The 16554-nt window shown below is 46.3% G+C and overlaps 1 protein-coding gene across 7 annotated transcripts in view; it reads left to right on the top strand.

Annotated features, from left to right (window-relative positions):
• Positions 1-16554, top strand: part of EFCAB6 (EF-hand calcium binding domain 6) — a 250449-nt gene that overhangs the window by 1624 nt on the left and 232271 nt on the right. For all 7 annotated transcript variants that reach the window (XM_045467278.1, XM_045467283.1, XM_045467280.1 and 4 more), the window contains one exon: positions 6078-6184. In XM_045467278.1, coding sequence (XP_045323234.1) covers positions 6114-6184 — 71 coding nt within the window. In that variant the 5' untranslated portion in view covers positions 6078-6113. The remainder of the gene's footprint in view (positions 1-6077; positions 6185-16554) is intronic.

The raw sequence follows: 16554 nt of genomic DNA, 5'->3' as shown, positions 1-16554 counted from the left end.
GCTTTCTTCCTTTAAATACCAGATGGCAGTACCCCTCGGTGGGAGCCGAGCCGGCCTTTTTGTGAAGTATATTTAAATGTAGGCTCATAGAGGTGGGATTCTTGTAATTTTTCCTTTTTTTAAAAAAAATGTTTTTTAATGTTTGTATTTATTTTTGAGACATAGCGAGAGGGAGCATTGAGCGGGGGAGGGGCAGAGAGAGAGAGGGAGACTCAGAATGCGAGGCAGGCTCCAGGTTCCCAGCTGCCAGCACAGAGCCTGACGCGGGGCTCGAACTCACAAACTGCGAGATCATGACCTGAGCCGAAGTTGGGCGCTCAACCGACTGAGCCACCCAGGTGCCCGTATAATTTTTCAGTATTAATTCACCTTCAACAAGATACTCTCCAGGATATCCATGTCGTTGGGAAGAGGAGCTGTAAAGAAAAGGGATCTGTTTGAGAAAAGTCTGGCATTAGAGACAACATATAAATATGTTATTTTTTCAGGTCTAAAGAGCTTCTTTTTCCACGTTTTTCTCTTTTTTCTCTTGGTTTTGACCTTTTACTGCTCTCTTTTTTTGTTTGCTTTGTTGCGGGTGCTACTGTTATGATTTTTTTCTCTCTCCATTTATTGGCAGTTTTACGCCTTCTTTTTTTTTTTTTTTTTTTAAGTTTATTTATTTATTTTTGAGAGTAGGGAGGGGGCAGAGAGACAGAATCTCAAGCAGGTTCCATGCTGTCAGCGCAGAGCCTGATGCGGGGCTCTATCCCAGGAACCGTGAGATCTTGACCTGAAACGAAATCAAGAGTCAGATGCTTCGCCAACTGAGCCCCCCAGGCGTCCCTGCACTTTTATGATTTCTCCTACTACTGGCCCTAAAACGCTGGTACTCCTGGCTAATACTTATTGAGCACTTACTGTGTTCCAGGCACAGCCTGGGGGCCTCACACCCATTTTTAAATTTAGTTCTTAACCACCTGCTTACAAAAGGGCACGGTTAACTTTTCCCATTTTATGGATAAAGCAATAGGAACTCAGAGAAGTTAAGGGCCTTCCAAGCACATAAATGGTGGAGGGTGCCTTCTACTCCAGAATTGCCTGACAGTAGGACCTGTGTGTTCCTGACCAGTGCTCTAGCCCTCAAATATTTATATACTCCGTAAATCCCCTAAGGCTTTGAGATGATTTGTAAGAATACATGTGATACGGTAAACTAAAAACACGTAAGTCAGGATCATGAAGAATACAAATAGAATAGTAAAGTAACATCTGGAGGAGAGAAAATACTCTGATTGTCCATACTGGTTAATACAGTTGGGCTGCGGATTTAGTCGTGAACTTCTTGTCGACTCAAGAAAAAAGAGAATTAAAAAAAAAAAAAGAGACGTTGAATTCATTTTGGCCAAAGAAAACATTTTCATTCCTCTGGAAAACTAAAGCTTTTCTAACATGTAGGTCTTCATCGTAAAACCTGGGCAGGGCTCGATTGCTACCAGATGGTTCAGGTGCAGGCCGGGGGTCCTAACCAGCTAGGGAGAGAGTGGGGACTCTCACACTTGAAGGAATATTTGGAATGAAAGTACTCTGAACGGTAACAGTTTTCAGTAACACCTTCCGAATGTCCCCCCGCCCTCCCACCACTCCAGGACTTTGTAAACGCTGCTGTCCTGTCCCCTGGGGTGGTTCCAGTCTTTGTTTGCTCTTAACACTTATTCATTGAGCCCCTGCCGTATGCCAGGGCCTGTCTAGGCATCGAGGACCCCGGGGTGATGGTCATGTCCCCACCCTGATACCTTTGGTGCCTCCACCCTGTCACTGTCTACTACTGGGTTTTTTTTCTGGACTGACTTCGGTTTACCCTCCTTTCACGGTTTTATAAAACCCCATGAAGACACTCAGCACCTTATGCTGTAACTGTCTACGTCTTCTGCCCTGTGCTGTCTCTGATTCAGGTTGCTGTACGTTTCCAAGACCTAAAAATAATAGCAGCTGCCAAATGGGGAACACAGCCTACTGTGTGTCAGGTGCTTTAGATACATTTTCCGTGACGCTTCCACAGCTTGTAGAGCGGCGGCACTTAAGCATTGTTGGTTCACCTGCCTTTTAAGAAGCTGGTGAAAGTAACATATCCCCTAGAAAAATCATCTCATAACGCTTTTACGTTTAATCTCTGAGGGTTCGAAGAGCTACCAAAGCACACAGGTGGACCGCTTCCCTAGATCCTAGGTTAAGAATACCTCCTTTAAAGGGGCACCTGGGTGGCTCAGGCAGTTAAGTGTCCTACTTTAGCTCAGGTCATGATCTCGCAGTTCGTGGGTTCGACCCCGCGTCGGACTCTGTGCTGACAGCTCAGAGCCTAGAGCCTGCTTCAAATCCTCTGCCCCTCCCCTGCTCGTTCTCCCTCTGTCTCAAAAATAAAGAAACGTTAAAAACTTTGGAGAAAAAAGAATATTTCCTTTAAAGAGATGTGTTACTTCCATTTTTCAGATGAGGAAACTGGGTCAGGAGGAGGTTAATTAACTTGCAAGTTGGACGGTGGATAGTGGAACGACTTTGACCCTTAGTCCTCTTGACTCTAAACTCTTTGTTTTTCCCATTGTCCAAAAGTATAGATGCTCAGTAAATAACTGAGTGTGTGGAAGGCTAAAAAGGGAATTTTCTAGGGTATGTGTTCCAAAATATAATAAAACATCCATATGATAATCAGATTAGACGAGAAGATTTTTCTCAAGTATTCGGATTTAACTGCCAAAATCTTTTGTGTTGCTTGCAACTTTTTCCAAGTGACAATCTCCTCCCACCGCCCCCCCCCACCACCGCCACTCCTCCCCACGATACCAGTTCCAACAGTTTTTGCTTCTGATGCCATTTCTGTTTGGCTGTGCACATTTCTTACTCTTGTGTTGAATTATGTTTTCTTCGGGTGCCAAGGCAGATGGATGGCACTTTTGTTATGATTCAGATATAAATAGCATCTGTTAAAAACTGGACATTAATACTTATCTGGCAAATAAACACACGTATCAGTGAAACAGCCCTCTGATTGTGTTTGCCAGTGGTCAGGAGTGTATTTGATGGCCCGTCACTTGGTGCTTGTGTGGGCGCATTGGTTTCGTAATGCATCTTAATCTCTACCTCACCGGGTCCTGAAGTCATTAATTAATGTCTCAGAGTTCTCTGTTGAGAGCCCAAACTGAGGGTGGTGTGTAGCCAGAGGCGACCTACACAGACCTCATCAGAGTGCCGTGCTCAGACTCAGGGAGGGCCCTGTTCAGCTTTCAGAATCAAGGGTCAAATTAGCTTAGCTTTCTTGCCCTCGCAGTACTAGGTGTCCACCGTGGTCCATCGCGAACAAAGCTCACCGTGTACCAGGCTGCGTGGTAGGCGCCGGGTGTCAAGAGGGGAGGTCGGCCAATCCCACCACTGGGGAGGCTCACTAGCCGGCAGGGGCCACAGGTACACAGCCAACAGAAAATCCCCGAAGCAGAGGATTAGAGTGACCATAGAGTTAGGGCTAGAGTGATGGCCCGGGAGGCGATAATACTTTATAGTTTTGGTCCCACCTGGCCCCACAGCAAAGGAATGGAATTATGGTGCTTTGACCTTTTTGTCCTTTTCTTTATGTTTATTTCAAGTTTATTTATGTATTTTGAGAGAGAAACAGAGACAGAGACAGAGAGATCACAAGTGGGGGAGAGGCAGAGAGAGAGGGAGAGGGAGAGAGAGAATCCTAGGTAGTCTCTATGCTGCCAGTGACGATCCCGATGCGGGGCTAGAGTCCATGAACCGTGAGACCATGACCTGAGCCGAAGTCAAGAGTCTGACGCTTAACAGACTGAGCCACCCAGCGCCCCTGTCCTTGAGTAAATCAAACAATTGGTAAAACAAAACCGTGAAACCAGATTCTCCATAAAAGCACGAGTAGTTTTGTTTAAGGAAGACAGGAAGGAAGGCCTCATGAAGGAGGGGCTGCACCCTCAATCTTGAAAGATGAATCGCAGCGTGCAGGCAGGAGAGGTGGAAGGAAATCCTGACAAAATCATGAACCAGAACTCAGAGGTGAGGAACGACACGGCGCGTTCCGAGTGCTGCCTGATGATGCCGCCCGCGTGGAGCGCTGGGATCTGCTGGTCGCGGGGGGCCAGCTTATTAATGATGGAAATGATCCTGTCCCCACAGTTAGGAGTTTGGTTTCAGCTCAGATAACCCTGGAGAAGTAGTGTAGGTTTTTTTTTTTCTTTTTTAAACTTCATAATTTTAGACTCACAAATCTGTTACAGAATCAGTACAGAGAGTTCCTCTGTGCACCCCAGTGCCCCCCTAACCCACCGCACCTTGATAACAACTTACCAAGTAGTCGTAGTATAGTGATCAAAATCAGGATAATGCCATTGGGACTGTACTAGTGGCTAAACTATGGGTGGTATTCGGGTCTCACTAGTTTGACATGTTTTCTCTCGGTACGTAGTTCTATGAGATTCTAACACACGTATAGTTTCACATTGTACATTTTTAAGCCGGGGAGCCACACAACTATATCAGTGCGCTAGAAAGAGAAATCCTGGCAACAGAGGAGACGGGTTGGAGGGAGAAGGTGGGATCTGGAAGTGATGTGCGGGGCTATTTCTGTAACCCAGATGAGCGAGGATGAATGGAGCCGTGATGGAGGGATGGAATGGGGCAAGGAAAAGACCGAAGAGTGTTTTGCAAGTAAACTTGACCATCCTCGCCAGCCGCTCAGAAAGAGAGCTGGAGGCCAGAGTCAAAGGCAGGGATTTCTGCCGTAACTTACCAAGGTTCAGGAGTGGAAGCAAATTCATTTGTTCACTCAGGGAATCTGAACACCCCTGACCGCTAGTCCCTAGACCGGGACCTGAGGCTGTACTGATCACACAAATTAACCCGGCCCTTGCTTTTTTTGGAACTTAAAGTCTACGAGACAAGCATTAACTGAATACTCATGACAAACTGGGCTAAGGGCTGTGAAGGACAACAGAGGTCGTGCGTGTGTGTAATGGGGGTGTGGCCTAGTGTGGGGGTGCCAAGGAAGACTGCATCTGTGGCCTTGGTCTTGGGCAGCAGCGGCCCCTGGGAACTTTCCAGTGAGGTGAATTCTCAGGCCCCACCCTCCCCAGGATCTAGATCTAGGATCAGGATCTGGAGCTGGCGCCCGGGGATCGGTTCCTAACAAGCCCTCCAAGCGGTTCTGATGGTCACTGGAGTTTGAGAACCACTGATCTTTGGGAGGAGGAGGAGAACATTAGGCAGACCCTAATGCGAAGGGCGAGTGGTCTAGGTGGGGGACTATGGCTCTGAAAACAGAGCTTCCATGCAGGATAGGCCACATCACACAGACGGCCAAAGGCTTCTGTGGCTGAGGCTCAAGGAACTGGGGAGAGGGAGACCGATGGAGGAGCAGGCAAGGGCTGTCCCACGGGGCCTTGCGACACCATTGAGGGCTTTGGTTTTAATCCTAAGGACAACAGGAAACAGTTGCCGTTCTTTTGTTTTTGTTTCTTTAAGTTTTATTTTAAGAGAAGGAGAGAGAGAGAGCGAGCGAGCATGAGTGGGGGAGGGCAGAGAGAGAGAATCCCAAGCAGGCTGTGTACTGTCAGTGCAGAGCCCGATGCCGGGCTTGAGCCCATGAACCGTGAGGTCAAGGGCTGATCTGACACCAAGAGTCAAATGCTTAACCAGCTGAGCCACCCCAGCACCCCGGAAGCAGTTGGGAGTTTGTCCAGCAAGGAGGAAACACGAGGATGTCGGCACTTTAAAATGTTTATTCTGGCTGCGGTGAGGAAACTAGAGGGTGTGTGATTGTGGTGCGTGTGGTGCGTGTGGGGCGCGTGTGTGATCTGGACACAGGCAGGTTAGTGATGTGCCTACAGGGCTGACATAGCTCCCCCGGGAAGCCTACAGTTTAGTATGAATTCACGCGGAGGACCTGCCTGAGGCTTTTGACACGATTCTCCAGTCACCTGCAAAATCAGCTGATGATTTTACGGACCCACAGGCTCCACTCTTGTGGCTCGATAAGCTAAACGAGAAAATCTGCCTGCCAATCTGTGCTAACTCCTTGCTCTCGAATTTTTCAGAATCCACAGTTTCCGAAGTAGTTAATTTCGAAGGAAATGAGACGAAATAGCCCCCAGACGAATGTTGTCACGGTCAACAGCACCAAGTCCTGCGGTACCAAGGCCAGGTGAGACGCTGCTCGGGCGTGTGGCTCAAGTTCACAGTACCGTGCCGGGCGTAAGGCCTCGAGAGAAGGGTGCTTTACTGGCTGTTAATGATACCGTTATCAGTCCCGTCTGGTTGGGGCCAGTCATTCATGCAGCAGGCACATACCAAGTGCTGATTTTTGTGCCGAAATTGTCTAGGGACTTGCATATTTGTCATATCAGCAAGTATCAGCTTATTCATTTTATTTAAAAAAATTTTTTTGATGTTTATTTATTTTTGAGAGACAGAGACAGAGCATGAGCAGGCAAGGGGCAGAGAGAGAGGGAGACGCAGAATCGGAAGCAGGCTCCGGGCTCTGAGCTGTCAAAACAGAGCCCGACGCGGGGCTCGAACTCACAAACCACAAGATCGTGACCTGAGCCCAAGTCGGATGCTCAACCGACCGAGCCACCGGGTGCCCCTCGGCTTATGCGTTTTAAAGCCGAAGGCCCTTAATTTGGTGCTCAACACGACTACCAATATTTGACGAGTCTGGGGCCATGGGAAAACCATGGAGCACCATGGAGCCTGCCTTGCCACGGGGGCCGTGGGTGCAGGTTTGCTGGTGGCCGCGCGCTCGGTTTCCCCCATAGGTGGCGGCAGAAGCAAAACTTTCCCTTTGCCGAGAGCTCAAGCGGGAAACCAGCGCGGTGGGCCTTTGCCAGCATCTGAGGACTTGCTTGGGCCCGGCAGCACTATAAAAATAGGATATGTTAACCGCTCCTTGTCTGCTCCCGGGAGCTGGAGGAGAGAGCGTACTAGTTTCCAGCTCGAGCATTCGAAAAGGCTGCCAGCGAAACAGGTTTTGAGCTGGGAACAGCTGTTTGACAGCCAGCGCGCGGGCAGGTTTTCTGACACAACCTGGCTGTGGCCTGTTGCTGTAGCTGTGTCGTCGTGTTAGGTGTTGGGGAGTCTGAGAACGGTCATTAGGTGAGAGTGGATTTCTGAGCCCCCGTCTGAAATGAGATTTTGGGGCTCGCGATCGAGAAAGCACGTTAACAAACAAAATGGTGTAAGCTTTTTCTTTAGATCTGTGTTCGGGAGCAGCCAGGCATTCGTGCTGATAGAGGTTACCACACAACCACAGCACTCGGGTCAGTTAAACTCAACGTCCATTGTGTTTTGGACACCGTAATCAGACGTGGCCCCTGCTGTCATGAAGTTAAGAGCCTAGCAGGGAAGGGAGACGTGGAACAGTCATAAGGGTCTTGGGTGTTAATTGAGACCTTTTTGACCCTGGTCACCAGTGCTCGGGGAAGGGCCCAGAGTGAGAATCATGGGTGATACTGAAACTGCTGTGTTGGGTGGTGGGAAAGAGGGTGACGACCCTAAACGGGACCCAGAAGTGGGAAGAGGTGCGTGTGTGTGTGTGCATGCGCGTGCATGCGCGTGCATGCGTGTGTGTGTGTGCAAGTGTGTGCGTGTCAGTATGTGTTGGGAGGAGAGTGCCGTTGAATGACAGGGCTGTGAAAATCCTTCACTCGTTAATTTGAGAAACACTTCTGGAACCACAGTCATGTGTTGGGTACTCTGGGGCTGGGAGTTCAGTGGTGTAGAAGTTCTGTTTTATTTCATGGAGCCTCTAACGGAGGTTGTCATTTCTCAAATGCAAGCGTGACTCCCAGCCGTGGTGAGTGCGGCGCAGGGGAAGGACGGGCTTTGATGAGAGAGTGTGGAGGACGATGCAGATGGGGTAATCAGGGAAACCCCTCCCAGGAGGTGACAGTCACACCCATATCTGCGGGTGACAGGAGTTGGCTGGGTGGGGAGAGGGACCCCCAGGCCATGGGAGGCCAGGAGGGGCGAGGGAGGGGGCCGGAGCTAGGTCACGGGCTGCCTGGGGGGGCCCTGGTAGGCATGTTCTTTCTAACATGCTGTGAGACATTTGTTAAAGAACATTTTAAAATAAAAAAGATCACTGATTCCCTCCCTCCCCCCCACATGCCAACATAGCTATTTTTGTCACATCTTGTAGACTCTATCCACATGTGAAAACACATTTTTCATTCATTTTTTTTTTAATTTGTTTATTTTGGAGAGAGAGAGAGAGCACACACATGCGTGCAGGGGAGGGGCAGAGAGAGAGGAAAGAGAGACTCTCAAGCAGGCTCTGCACTGTCACTGCAGAGTTCGACGCAGGGCTGGATCCCATGAACCATGAGATCGTGGCCTGAGCGGAAATGAGCGTCGGATGCTCAACCGGCTGAGCCCCCCCCGGGCGCCCTTGTGAAAACACGTTTTTATATCATTGTGTTCATAGTACTTTTTCTCTTAACATTGTTCTAAACACGTTTTTATGTTTCGACATACTTATAATCGTTATTTATGCTACTCCATTAAAGCATGTTCACGTTGAGAGGTTTGTGTTATATTTTGAGTTTGATTTCTGAGTTTGTGTGGATGTGTCTTGTAGTGTGGGTGGGGGTAGGCTTGGAATTCATGCTGTAAGGGGAGGTATTCGTTAAAATGAGGTTTGGGAAGGGGCGCCTGGATGGCTCATTTGGTTAAGCATCCGACTTGGGCTCAGGTCATGATCTCGCGGTCTGTGAGTTCGAGCCCCGCGTCGGGCTCTGTGGTAACAGCTCAGAGCCTGGAGCCTGCGAAAAGATTCTGTGTCTCCCTCTCTCTCTGGCCCTTCCCATCTCGAGCTCTGTCTCTCTCTCTCTCTCTCTCTCTCAAAAATAAACATTAAAAAAAATGAGATTTGGGAGGAAGGTGAGAGCCTGTATGGGGTTCTGGGAAGAGCGTGAGCAGGGGGGACCCTTGGTGGAGGAAGCCCGTGGCTCAGACATGTGGAGCCACAGGCCCTGGAGGCAGGTCACTTAATAACCACAGATTCTTTCTGCTAAATTGAATTCGGTTGACTGGCTAAATTGTTTTTTACGATACCCTATCATTTGGAATATATTTGTAAATCAGCTTGCATTCTTGTAATCCCTGTGTTTAGAACAGTAGACAAGGGGTTGCCAGCTGAGTCTAAGAGAGTGAGGGGGGTGTGAGGCTGGGATGGAGGAGGCAGCACAAGCCCCGGAATCCTAATATTTGATTAGATTATTATGTAGACGACTCACTTTTAATTTTCCACATGTTCTTTTAAGTAGGTTGCAGAATTGTGGGGCACTTTGGGCAATGCAAGGTACCCCTTCTTGAGTATTGACAGATTTTCTCATCTGTGCGTTTCTATGAGAAGACACACAAATCACTCATGCACGAATGCAAGTGCATACACACACACACACACACACACACACAGCCCTGGCTCAACTGGGCAAAAAGCCTAACGTTAAATTCAGGAGAGTTCAAGTCTTGGCCTCATGAGTCAATTTGGCTTTTCTCTCTGGATTCACCGATCGCCCGCAAAACAGGTGCTCAGTTATTGCTAGGCGGGTCTCCATGGAATCGCTTCGGTGTAATGTTTGTGGTCTTTTACTTCATTTTGATATTAAGCAGGGAACTTTACAGAGCCCCCTTCGAAAACTATAGACTCATAAATCAGCTTCAGGGTCTTCTGACCCAACGGTTTCAGCTTGTTAACGCACACATGGCTGGGTCAGCCCCAACCCCTGAGTTTCCGATTGGTTGGTCTGGGTGGGGCCTGATAAAATGCCTCTCTAAAAAAGGTTCTAGGTGATGCTGATATTGTTGGTTCAGGGATCACATTTTGAGAACTACTCGTTTAAAGCTACCTATCTGTAGGGGCGCCTGGGTGGCGCAGTCGGTTAAGCGTCCGACTTCAGCCAGGTCACGATCTCGCGGTCCGTGAGTTCGAGCCCCGCATCAGGCTCTGGGCTGATGGCTCAGAGCCTGGAGCCTGTTTCCGATTCTGTGTCTCCCTCTCTCTCTCTGCCCCTCCCCCGTTCATGCTCTGTCTCTCTCTGTCCCAAAAATAAATAAACGTTGAAAAAAAAAAAAATAAAGCTACCTATCTGCCTGTGTGTCTGTTTCAACAGCCTTTTAAAAAATTTTTTTAAAAGGGGCGCCTGGGTGGCGCAGTCGGTTGAGTGTCCAGCTTCAGCCAGGTCACGATCTCGCGGTCCGTGAGTTCGAGCCCCGCGTCGGGCTCTGGGCTGATGGCTCAGAGCCTGGAGCTTGTTTCCGATTCTGTGTCTCCCTCTCTCTCTGCCCCTCCCCCGTTCATGCTCTGTCTCTCTCTGTCCCAAAAATAAATAAACGTTGAAAAAAAAATTAAAAAAAAAATTTTTTTTTAATGTATTTTGAGAGAGAGAGAGGGCATGCATGTGCATGAGCAGGGGAGGAGCAGAGAGAGAGGGAGAGAGACAATTCAAGCAGGTTCTGCGCTGTCACTGCAGAGCCCGACAGGGGGCTTGATCCCATGAACCAAGAGATCATGACCTGAGCTGAAATCAAGAGTTGGGCACTCAACCGACTGGCCACCCCGGCGCCCATGCAACAGCCTTTTAAAACCATGGCATTTCTGCGTAAGGAATCTACAAATGAACTAGCTTTCCCCCCACCTTGACATGAACTGACAGTGGCATCTCTTGGGAAAGGTCTTTAATCTAACCCCAGAGCAAGAGTGATTCAGTGCACATCCTGAGCAACTCGAGGACAGGAAGTTGCTAAGTTTCTACATGCCGCCTCAGTGCTGTTGCACTTGCCGTGGGTAGGCCCGTTCCTGTGCTTGAAAAACATGCAGCGTTTTCCTAAAATCCTGAGTTAGATGGTGAGCGGTTGGAGGTTGGGCTGTTCATACTTCCCCTTCCGTCCCTCCACCCTCACCCATGTGCGGCCTGCAGCATTTGCTCAAGAATGAATCGCCGAGGGGGTAGTTGCTTGGAAAATGCTGATACCGCGAATGTTCATGTTGAACACCAAACAGGCTCCATGGTCACAGCTACCTGGACCTGGCTCTTTGGAATATCCGTATAGTAAGTGACGTCTCTCTGGCTTTTATGATCCTGCAATTGGTAGAAACTGGAACCAGAGAAGACCCAACAGGTCACAGACCATTCTCCTGCTGGAAGAGGATTATTCCCTGCGGTGTGCTCAGTGGCATTAGGAAGAATTACTTTTCATATGATTATTATTATTTTTTTTTTCCTGCTGTCTTCAACTAAGTGTTTCTTGAATTGAATCGCTTTGTATTCAAGTAATAAAATGCACAACAGGCAGTACATTTCTGGGTGATTATCTCACTCCTCAGGTGGTGTAATAAGGCACGAGGCCAAGGCCCTGGCATGCCTTATTGTTATTAGGAAGGGAATTTATGGATAAAATAAAGCAAGCGGTTATTTGCATCAGCAGTAACCACAACAAGGAGTGCAATTATGGCAGGTCCTCCTCACGTGTGTGCAGAGCAGGGTGAGGCGGGGCGGGGCGGGGGGGGGGTGCGGTGAGTGCTCCCTAACCAGCCATACAGCTCGGGTAACCAGAGATTTGCCCCCTCCTGCAAGGAGCTTGTTAGGAATTGTGTAAAAAACAACAGGAAGGCCTTGGCTACAGACAGCCATATGAACTTGGTACCTGGGATGAGCTCTCCCCCTGGACCGCTCTGGGCTTAGCATCTGCATCGTCCTGGACACCTTGCTGGCCTATCCTGAGTGTCGGCGTCCCCACTGATGAAATGGGAAGTGCAGCCAGTGGTTGGGCATGAGGAGGGTTCAGTGATGGGTTTTCATGAATCTTAAGCACATTTCCTGGCTCAAAGTAAGCCCCCAATAAATGCTAATGGAATTAGAATTTTTTTCCTTCTTTTTAAAAAAAAATTTTTTTTAATTTTTTTTTTAACGTTTATTTATTTTTGAGACAGAGAGAGACACAGCATGAACGGGGGAGGGGCAGAGAGAGAGGGAGACACAGAATCGGAAGCAGGCTCCAGGCTCTGAGCCATCAGCCCAGAGCCCGACGCGGGGCTTGAACTTGCAGACCGCGAGATCGTGACCTGAGCTGAAGTCGGACACTTAACCGACTGAGCCACCCAGGCGCCCCTCTTTTTAAAAATTTTTTAAAAAATTTAATTCCAAGTTCGTTAACACACAGTATACCAATAGTTTCAGGAATAGAATGTAGTGATTCATCACTTACGTATAATGCCCAGTGCTCATCCCAGCAGGTGCCCTCCTTAATGCTCCTCACCCCTTTAGCCTTTCCCCCTACCCAACACCCCGCCAGCAACCTTCAGTTTGTTCTGTGTATTTAAGAATCTCTTGGGGCGCCTGGGTGGCGCAGTCGGTTAAGCGTCCGACTTCAGCCAGGTCACGATCTCGCGGTCCGTGAGTTCGAGCCCCGCGTCGGGCTCTGGGCTGATGGCTCGGAGCCTGGAGCCTGTTTCCGATTCTGTGTCTCCCTCTCTCTCTGCCCCTCCCCCGTTCATGCTCTGTCTCTCTCTGTCCCAAAAATAAATAAAAACGTTGAAAAAAAAATTAAAAAAAAAAAAAGAATCTCTTATGGTTTGTCCTCCTCTCTGTTCTTGCATTATTTTTGCTTCCCTTCCCTTATGTTCATCTGTCTTGTATCTTAAATTCCCCATATGAGTGAAGTCATGTATTTGTCTTTCTCTGACTGACTTATTTCACTTAGCATAATACACTCTAGTTCCATCCACGTGGTTGCAAATGGCCAGGTTTCATTCTTTTTGATCGCCAAGTGATAGTCCATTGTATGTATAGGTATATACACATATAAATACGTATGTGTATCTCATCTTCTCTATCCATTCATCGGTTGATGGACATCTGGGCTCTTTCCATACTTCAGCTCTTGTCGATAGCGCTGCTATAAACATTGGGGTGCTTGTGCCCCCTTTGAATCAGCACTCCTGTATCCTTTGGATAATGACCTAGTCGTGTACAATTGCGGAGCCTTGGGGAGTTCTATTTTGAATTTTGTGAGGAAACTCCATACCATTTTCCAGAGTGACCGGACCAGTTTGCATTCCCACCAGCAGTGCAAAAGGGTTCCTCTTTCTCCACATCCTCGCCAACATCTGTTGTTGCCTGAGTTGTTAGTTTTAGCCATTCTGACAGGTGTTGAAGTCTGAAATTGTGATGCTTCCATCTTTGGTTTTCTTTTTCAGGATTGCTTTGGCTATTCAGGGTCTCTTCTGGTTCCATACAAATTTTAGGATTGTTCGTTCTAGCTTTGTAAAGAACGCTCATGTTATTTTGATATAGATTGCATTGGATATGTAGATTTCTTTGGATAGTATTAACATATTAAGAATATTTGCTCCTCCCATCCATGAGCATGGAATATTTTTCTGTTTTTTTGTGTCTTCTTCGATTTCTTTCATAAGCTTTCTATAGTTTTCTGTGTACAGAGTTTTCACCTCTTTGGTTAGGTTTATTCCTAGGTATTTTATGGTTTTTGATACATTGTAAATGGGATTGATTCCTTGATTTCTCTTTCTTCTGCTTTATTATTGGTGTATAGAAATGCAGCCAATTTCTGAACATTGATTTTATATCCTGCAACTTTGCTGAATTCATGAATCAGTTCTAGCAGTATTTTGATGGAGTCTTTGGGTTTTCCACATAGAATATGTTGTCTGCAAAGAGTGAAAGTCTGACTTCCTCCTTGTCAATTTGGATGCCTTTTATTTCTTCGTGTTGTTTGATTGTTGAGGCTAGGACTTCCAACACTATGTTGAATAACTGTGGCGAGAGTGGACATCTTTGTCATGTTCCTGACCTTAGGGGGAACGCTGTCCGTTTTTCCCCATTGAGAATGATATTAGCGGTGAGTCTTTTGTATACGGCCCTTATGATCTCGAGGTGTGATCCTTATATCCCTATTTTCTTTTTTTTTAATTTTTTTTTTCAACGTTTATTTATTTTGGGGACAGAGAGAGACAGAGCATGAACGGGGGAGGGGCAGAGAGAGAGGGAGACACAGAATCGGAAACAGGCTCCAGGCTCTGAGCCATCAGCCCAGAGCCTGACGCGGGGCTCGAACTCACGGACCGCGAGATCGTGACCTGGCTGAAGTCGGATGCTTAACCGACTGCGCCACCCAGGCGCCCCATTATATCCCTATTTTCTTGAGGGTTTGTTTTTTTCAAGAAAGGTTGCTTTTTCAGCATCTATTGAGAGGATCATGTGGTTCTTACCCTTTCTTTTGTTAATATGATGTATCACATTGATTGATTTGTGGATATTGAACTAGGCCTGCATCCCAGGAATAAATCCCACTTGACTGTGGTGAATGATTCTTTTAATGTATTCTTGGATCCAGTTTGCTAGTGTCTTGCTGGGAATTTTTGCATCCATGTTCCTCAGGGAAATCGGTCTGTAGTTCTCTTGTTTAGTAGAGTCTTTATCTGATTTTGGAATCCAGGTAACGCTGGCCTTGTAGAATGAGTTTGGAGGTTTTCCTTCCATTTCTATTTTTTGGAACAGCTTCAAAAGAATAGGTGTTAACTCTTCTTTAAATGTTTGGTAGAATTCCCCTGGAAAGCCATCTGGCCCTGGACTTTTGTTTGTTGGGAGGTTTTTGATTACTGGTTCAATTTCTTTACTGGTTATGGGTCTGTTCAAATTTTCTCTTTCTTCCTGTTTCAGCTTTGGTAGTTTATATGTTTCTAGGAATTTGTCCATTTCTTCCAGATTACCCAATTTGTTGGCATATAGTGGCTCATAATATTCTCTTATTATCATGTGTATTTCTGCAGTGGTGGTTGTGATCTCTCCTCTTTCATTCGTGATTTTATTTATTTGGGTCCTTTCAATTTTCTTTTTGATCAATCTGGCTAGAGGTTTATCAATTTTGTTAATTCTTTCAAAGAACCAGTTCCTGGTTTCATTGATCTCTTCTACTGTTTTTTTTTTTTTTTTTTTGATTTCAATATCCCCGATTTCTGCTCTGATCTTTATTATTTCCCTTCTTCTGCTGGTTTTGGGCTTTATTTGCTGTTTTTTTTTCCCCCAGCTCTTTTAGGTGTAAGGTTAGGTTGTGTATTTGAGACCGTTCTTCCTTCTTTAGGAAGTCCTGGTATGCTATATGCTTCCCTCTTATGACCACCTTCACTGCATCCCAGAGGCTTGGGCTGTTGTGTTTTCATTTTCATTGGCTTCCATGTACTTTTTAATTTCCTCTTTAATTTCTTGGTTAACCCTTTCATTCTTTAGCAGGATGTTCTTTAATCTCCAATTATTCATGGTCTTTCCAGATTTTTTTCTTGTGATTGATTTCAAGTTTCATGGCATTGTGGTCTGAAAATATGCAAGGTATGGTCTCGATCTTTTTGTATCTGTTGAGGGCTGATTTGTGATCCAGTATGTGATCTATTCTGGAGAATGTTCCATGTGCACTTGAGAAGAATGTGTATTCTGCTGCTTTAGGATGAAACATTCTGACTGTATCTGTTAAGTCCATCTGGTCCAGTTGTCATTCAGAGCCATTGTTTCCTTGTTGAGTTTCTGCTTAGATGATCTGTCCACTGTTGTAAATGGGGTGTTGAAGTCCCCTACTATTATGTCATTGTTATCAATGAGTTTCTTTATGTTTGTGATTAATTGATTTATATATTTGGGTGCTTTCACATTGGGGGCCTAAGTATTTACAATGGTTAGATATTATTGTTGGATAGACCCCTTAATTATGATATAATGCCCTTCTTCAGTCTTTATTTTAAACTCTAGTTTGTCTGATATAAATATGACTACTCCACCTTTCTTTTGATGACCATTAGCATGATAGATGGTTCTCCATCCCCTTACTTTCAACCTGCAGGTGTCTTTAGGTCTAAAATGAGTCTCTTGTAAGCAGCATGTAGATCGGTCTTATTTTCTTATCTGTTCTGATACCCTGTGTCTTTTGATTGGAGTGTTTAGTCCATTGACATTTAGGGTGAAAGATACGAATTTAGCGCCATTGTGTTGCCTGTTGAGTTCGTGTTTCTGATGATGTTCTCTGGTCCTTTCTAGTCTTTGTTGCTTTTGGTCTGTTTTGTTTTGTTTTGTCTTTTCTCCACTCAAAGTGTCCCCCTTAAAATTTCTTGCAGGGCAGGTTTAGTGGTCACGAATTCATTTAGTTTTTGTTTGTCTGGGAAACTCTTTATCTCTCCTTCTATTTTTAATGACAGCCTTGCTGGATAAAGAATTCTTGGCTGCATATTTTTCCAATTCAGCTCCTTGAATATATCCTGCTACTCCTTTCTGGCCTGCCAAGTTTCTGTGGCTAGGTCTGCTGTGAATCTGATCTATCCTCCCTTATAGGTTAAGGACTTTTTTCCCCTTGCTGTTTTTCATAATTCTTTCCTTGTCTGTGTATCTTGAGAATTAGACTGTGATTTGCCTTGGTGATGGTCAGTTTTTGTTGAATCCAATGGGAGTTCTCTGTGCTTTTTGGATTTTAATGTCTGTTTCCTTCACCAGACTAGGAAAGTTTTCC

The sequence above is a fragment of the Leopardus geoffroyi genome, chromosome B4 (genome assembly GCF_018350155.1).
Source record: "Leopardus geoffroyi isolate Oge1 chromosome B4, O.geoffroyi_Oge1_pat1.0, whole genome shotgun sequence".
Classification (NCBI taxonomy): domain Eukaryota; kingdom Metazoa; phylum Chordata; class Mammalia; order Carnivora; family Felidae; genus Leopardus; species Leopardus geoffroyi.
Note: the sequence above shows the minus strand (reverse complement) of the source record. Positions and strands in the feature narration are given on the sequence as shown.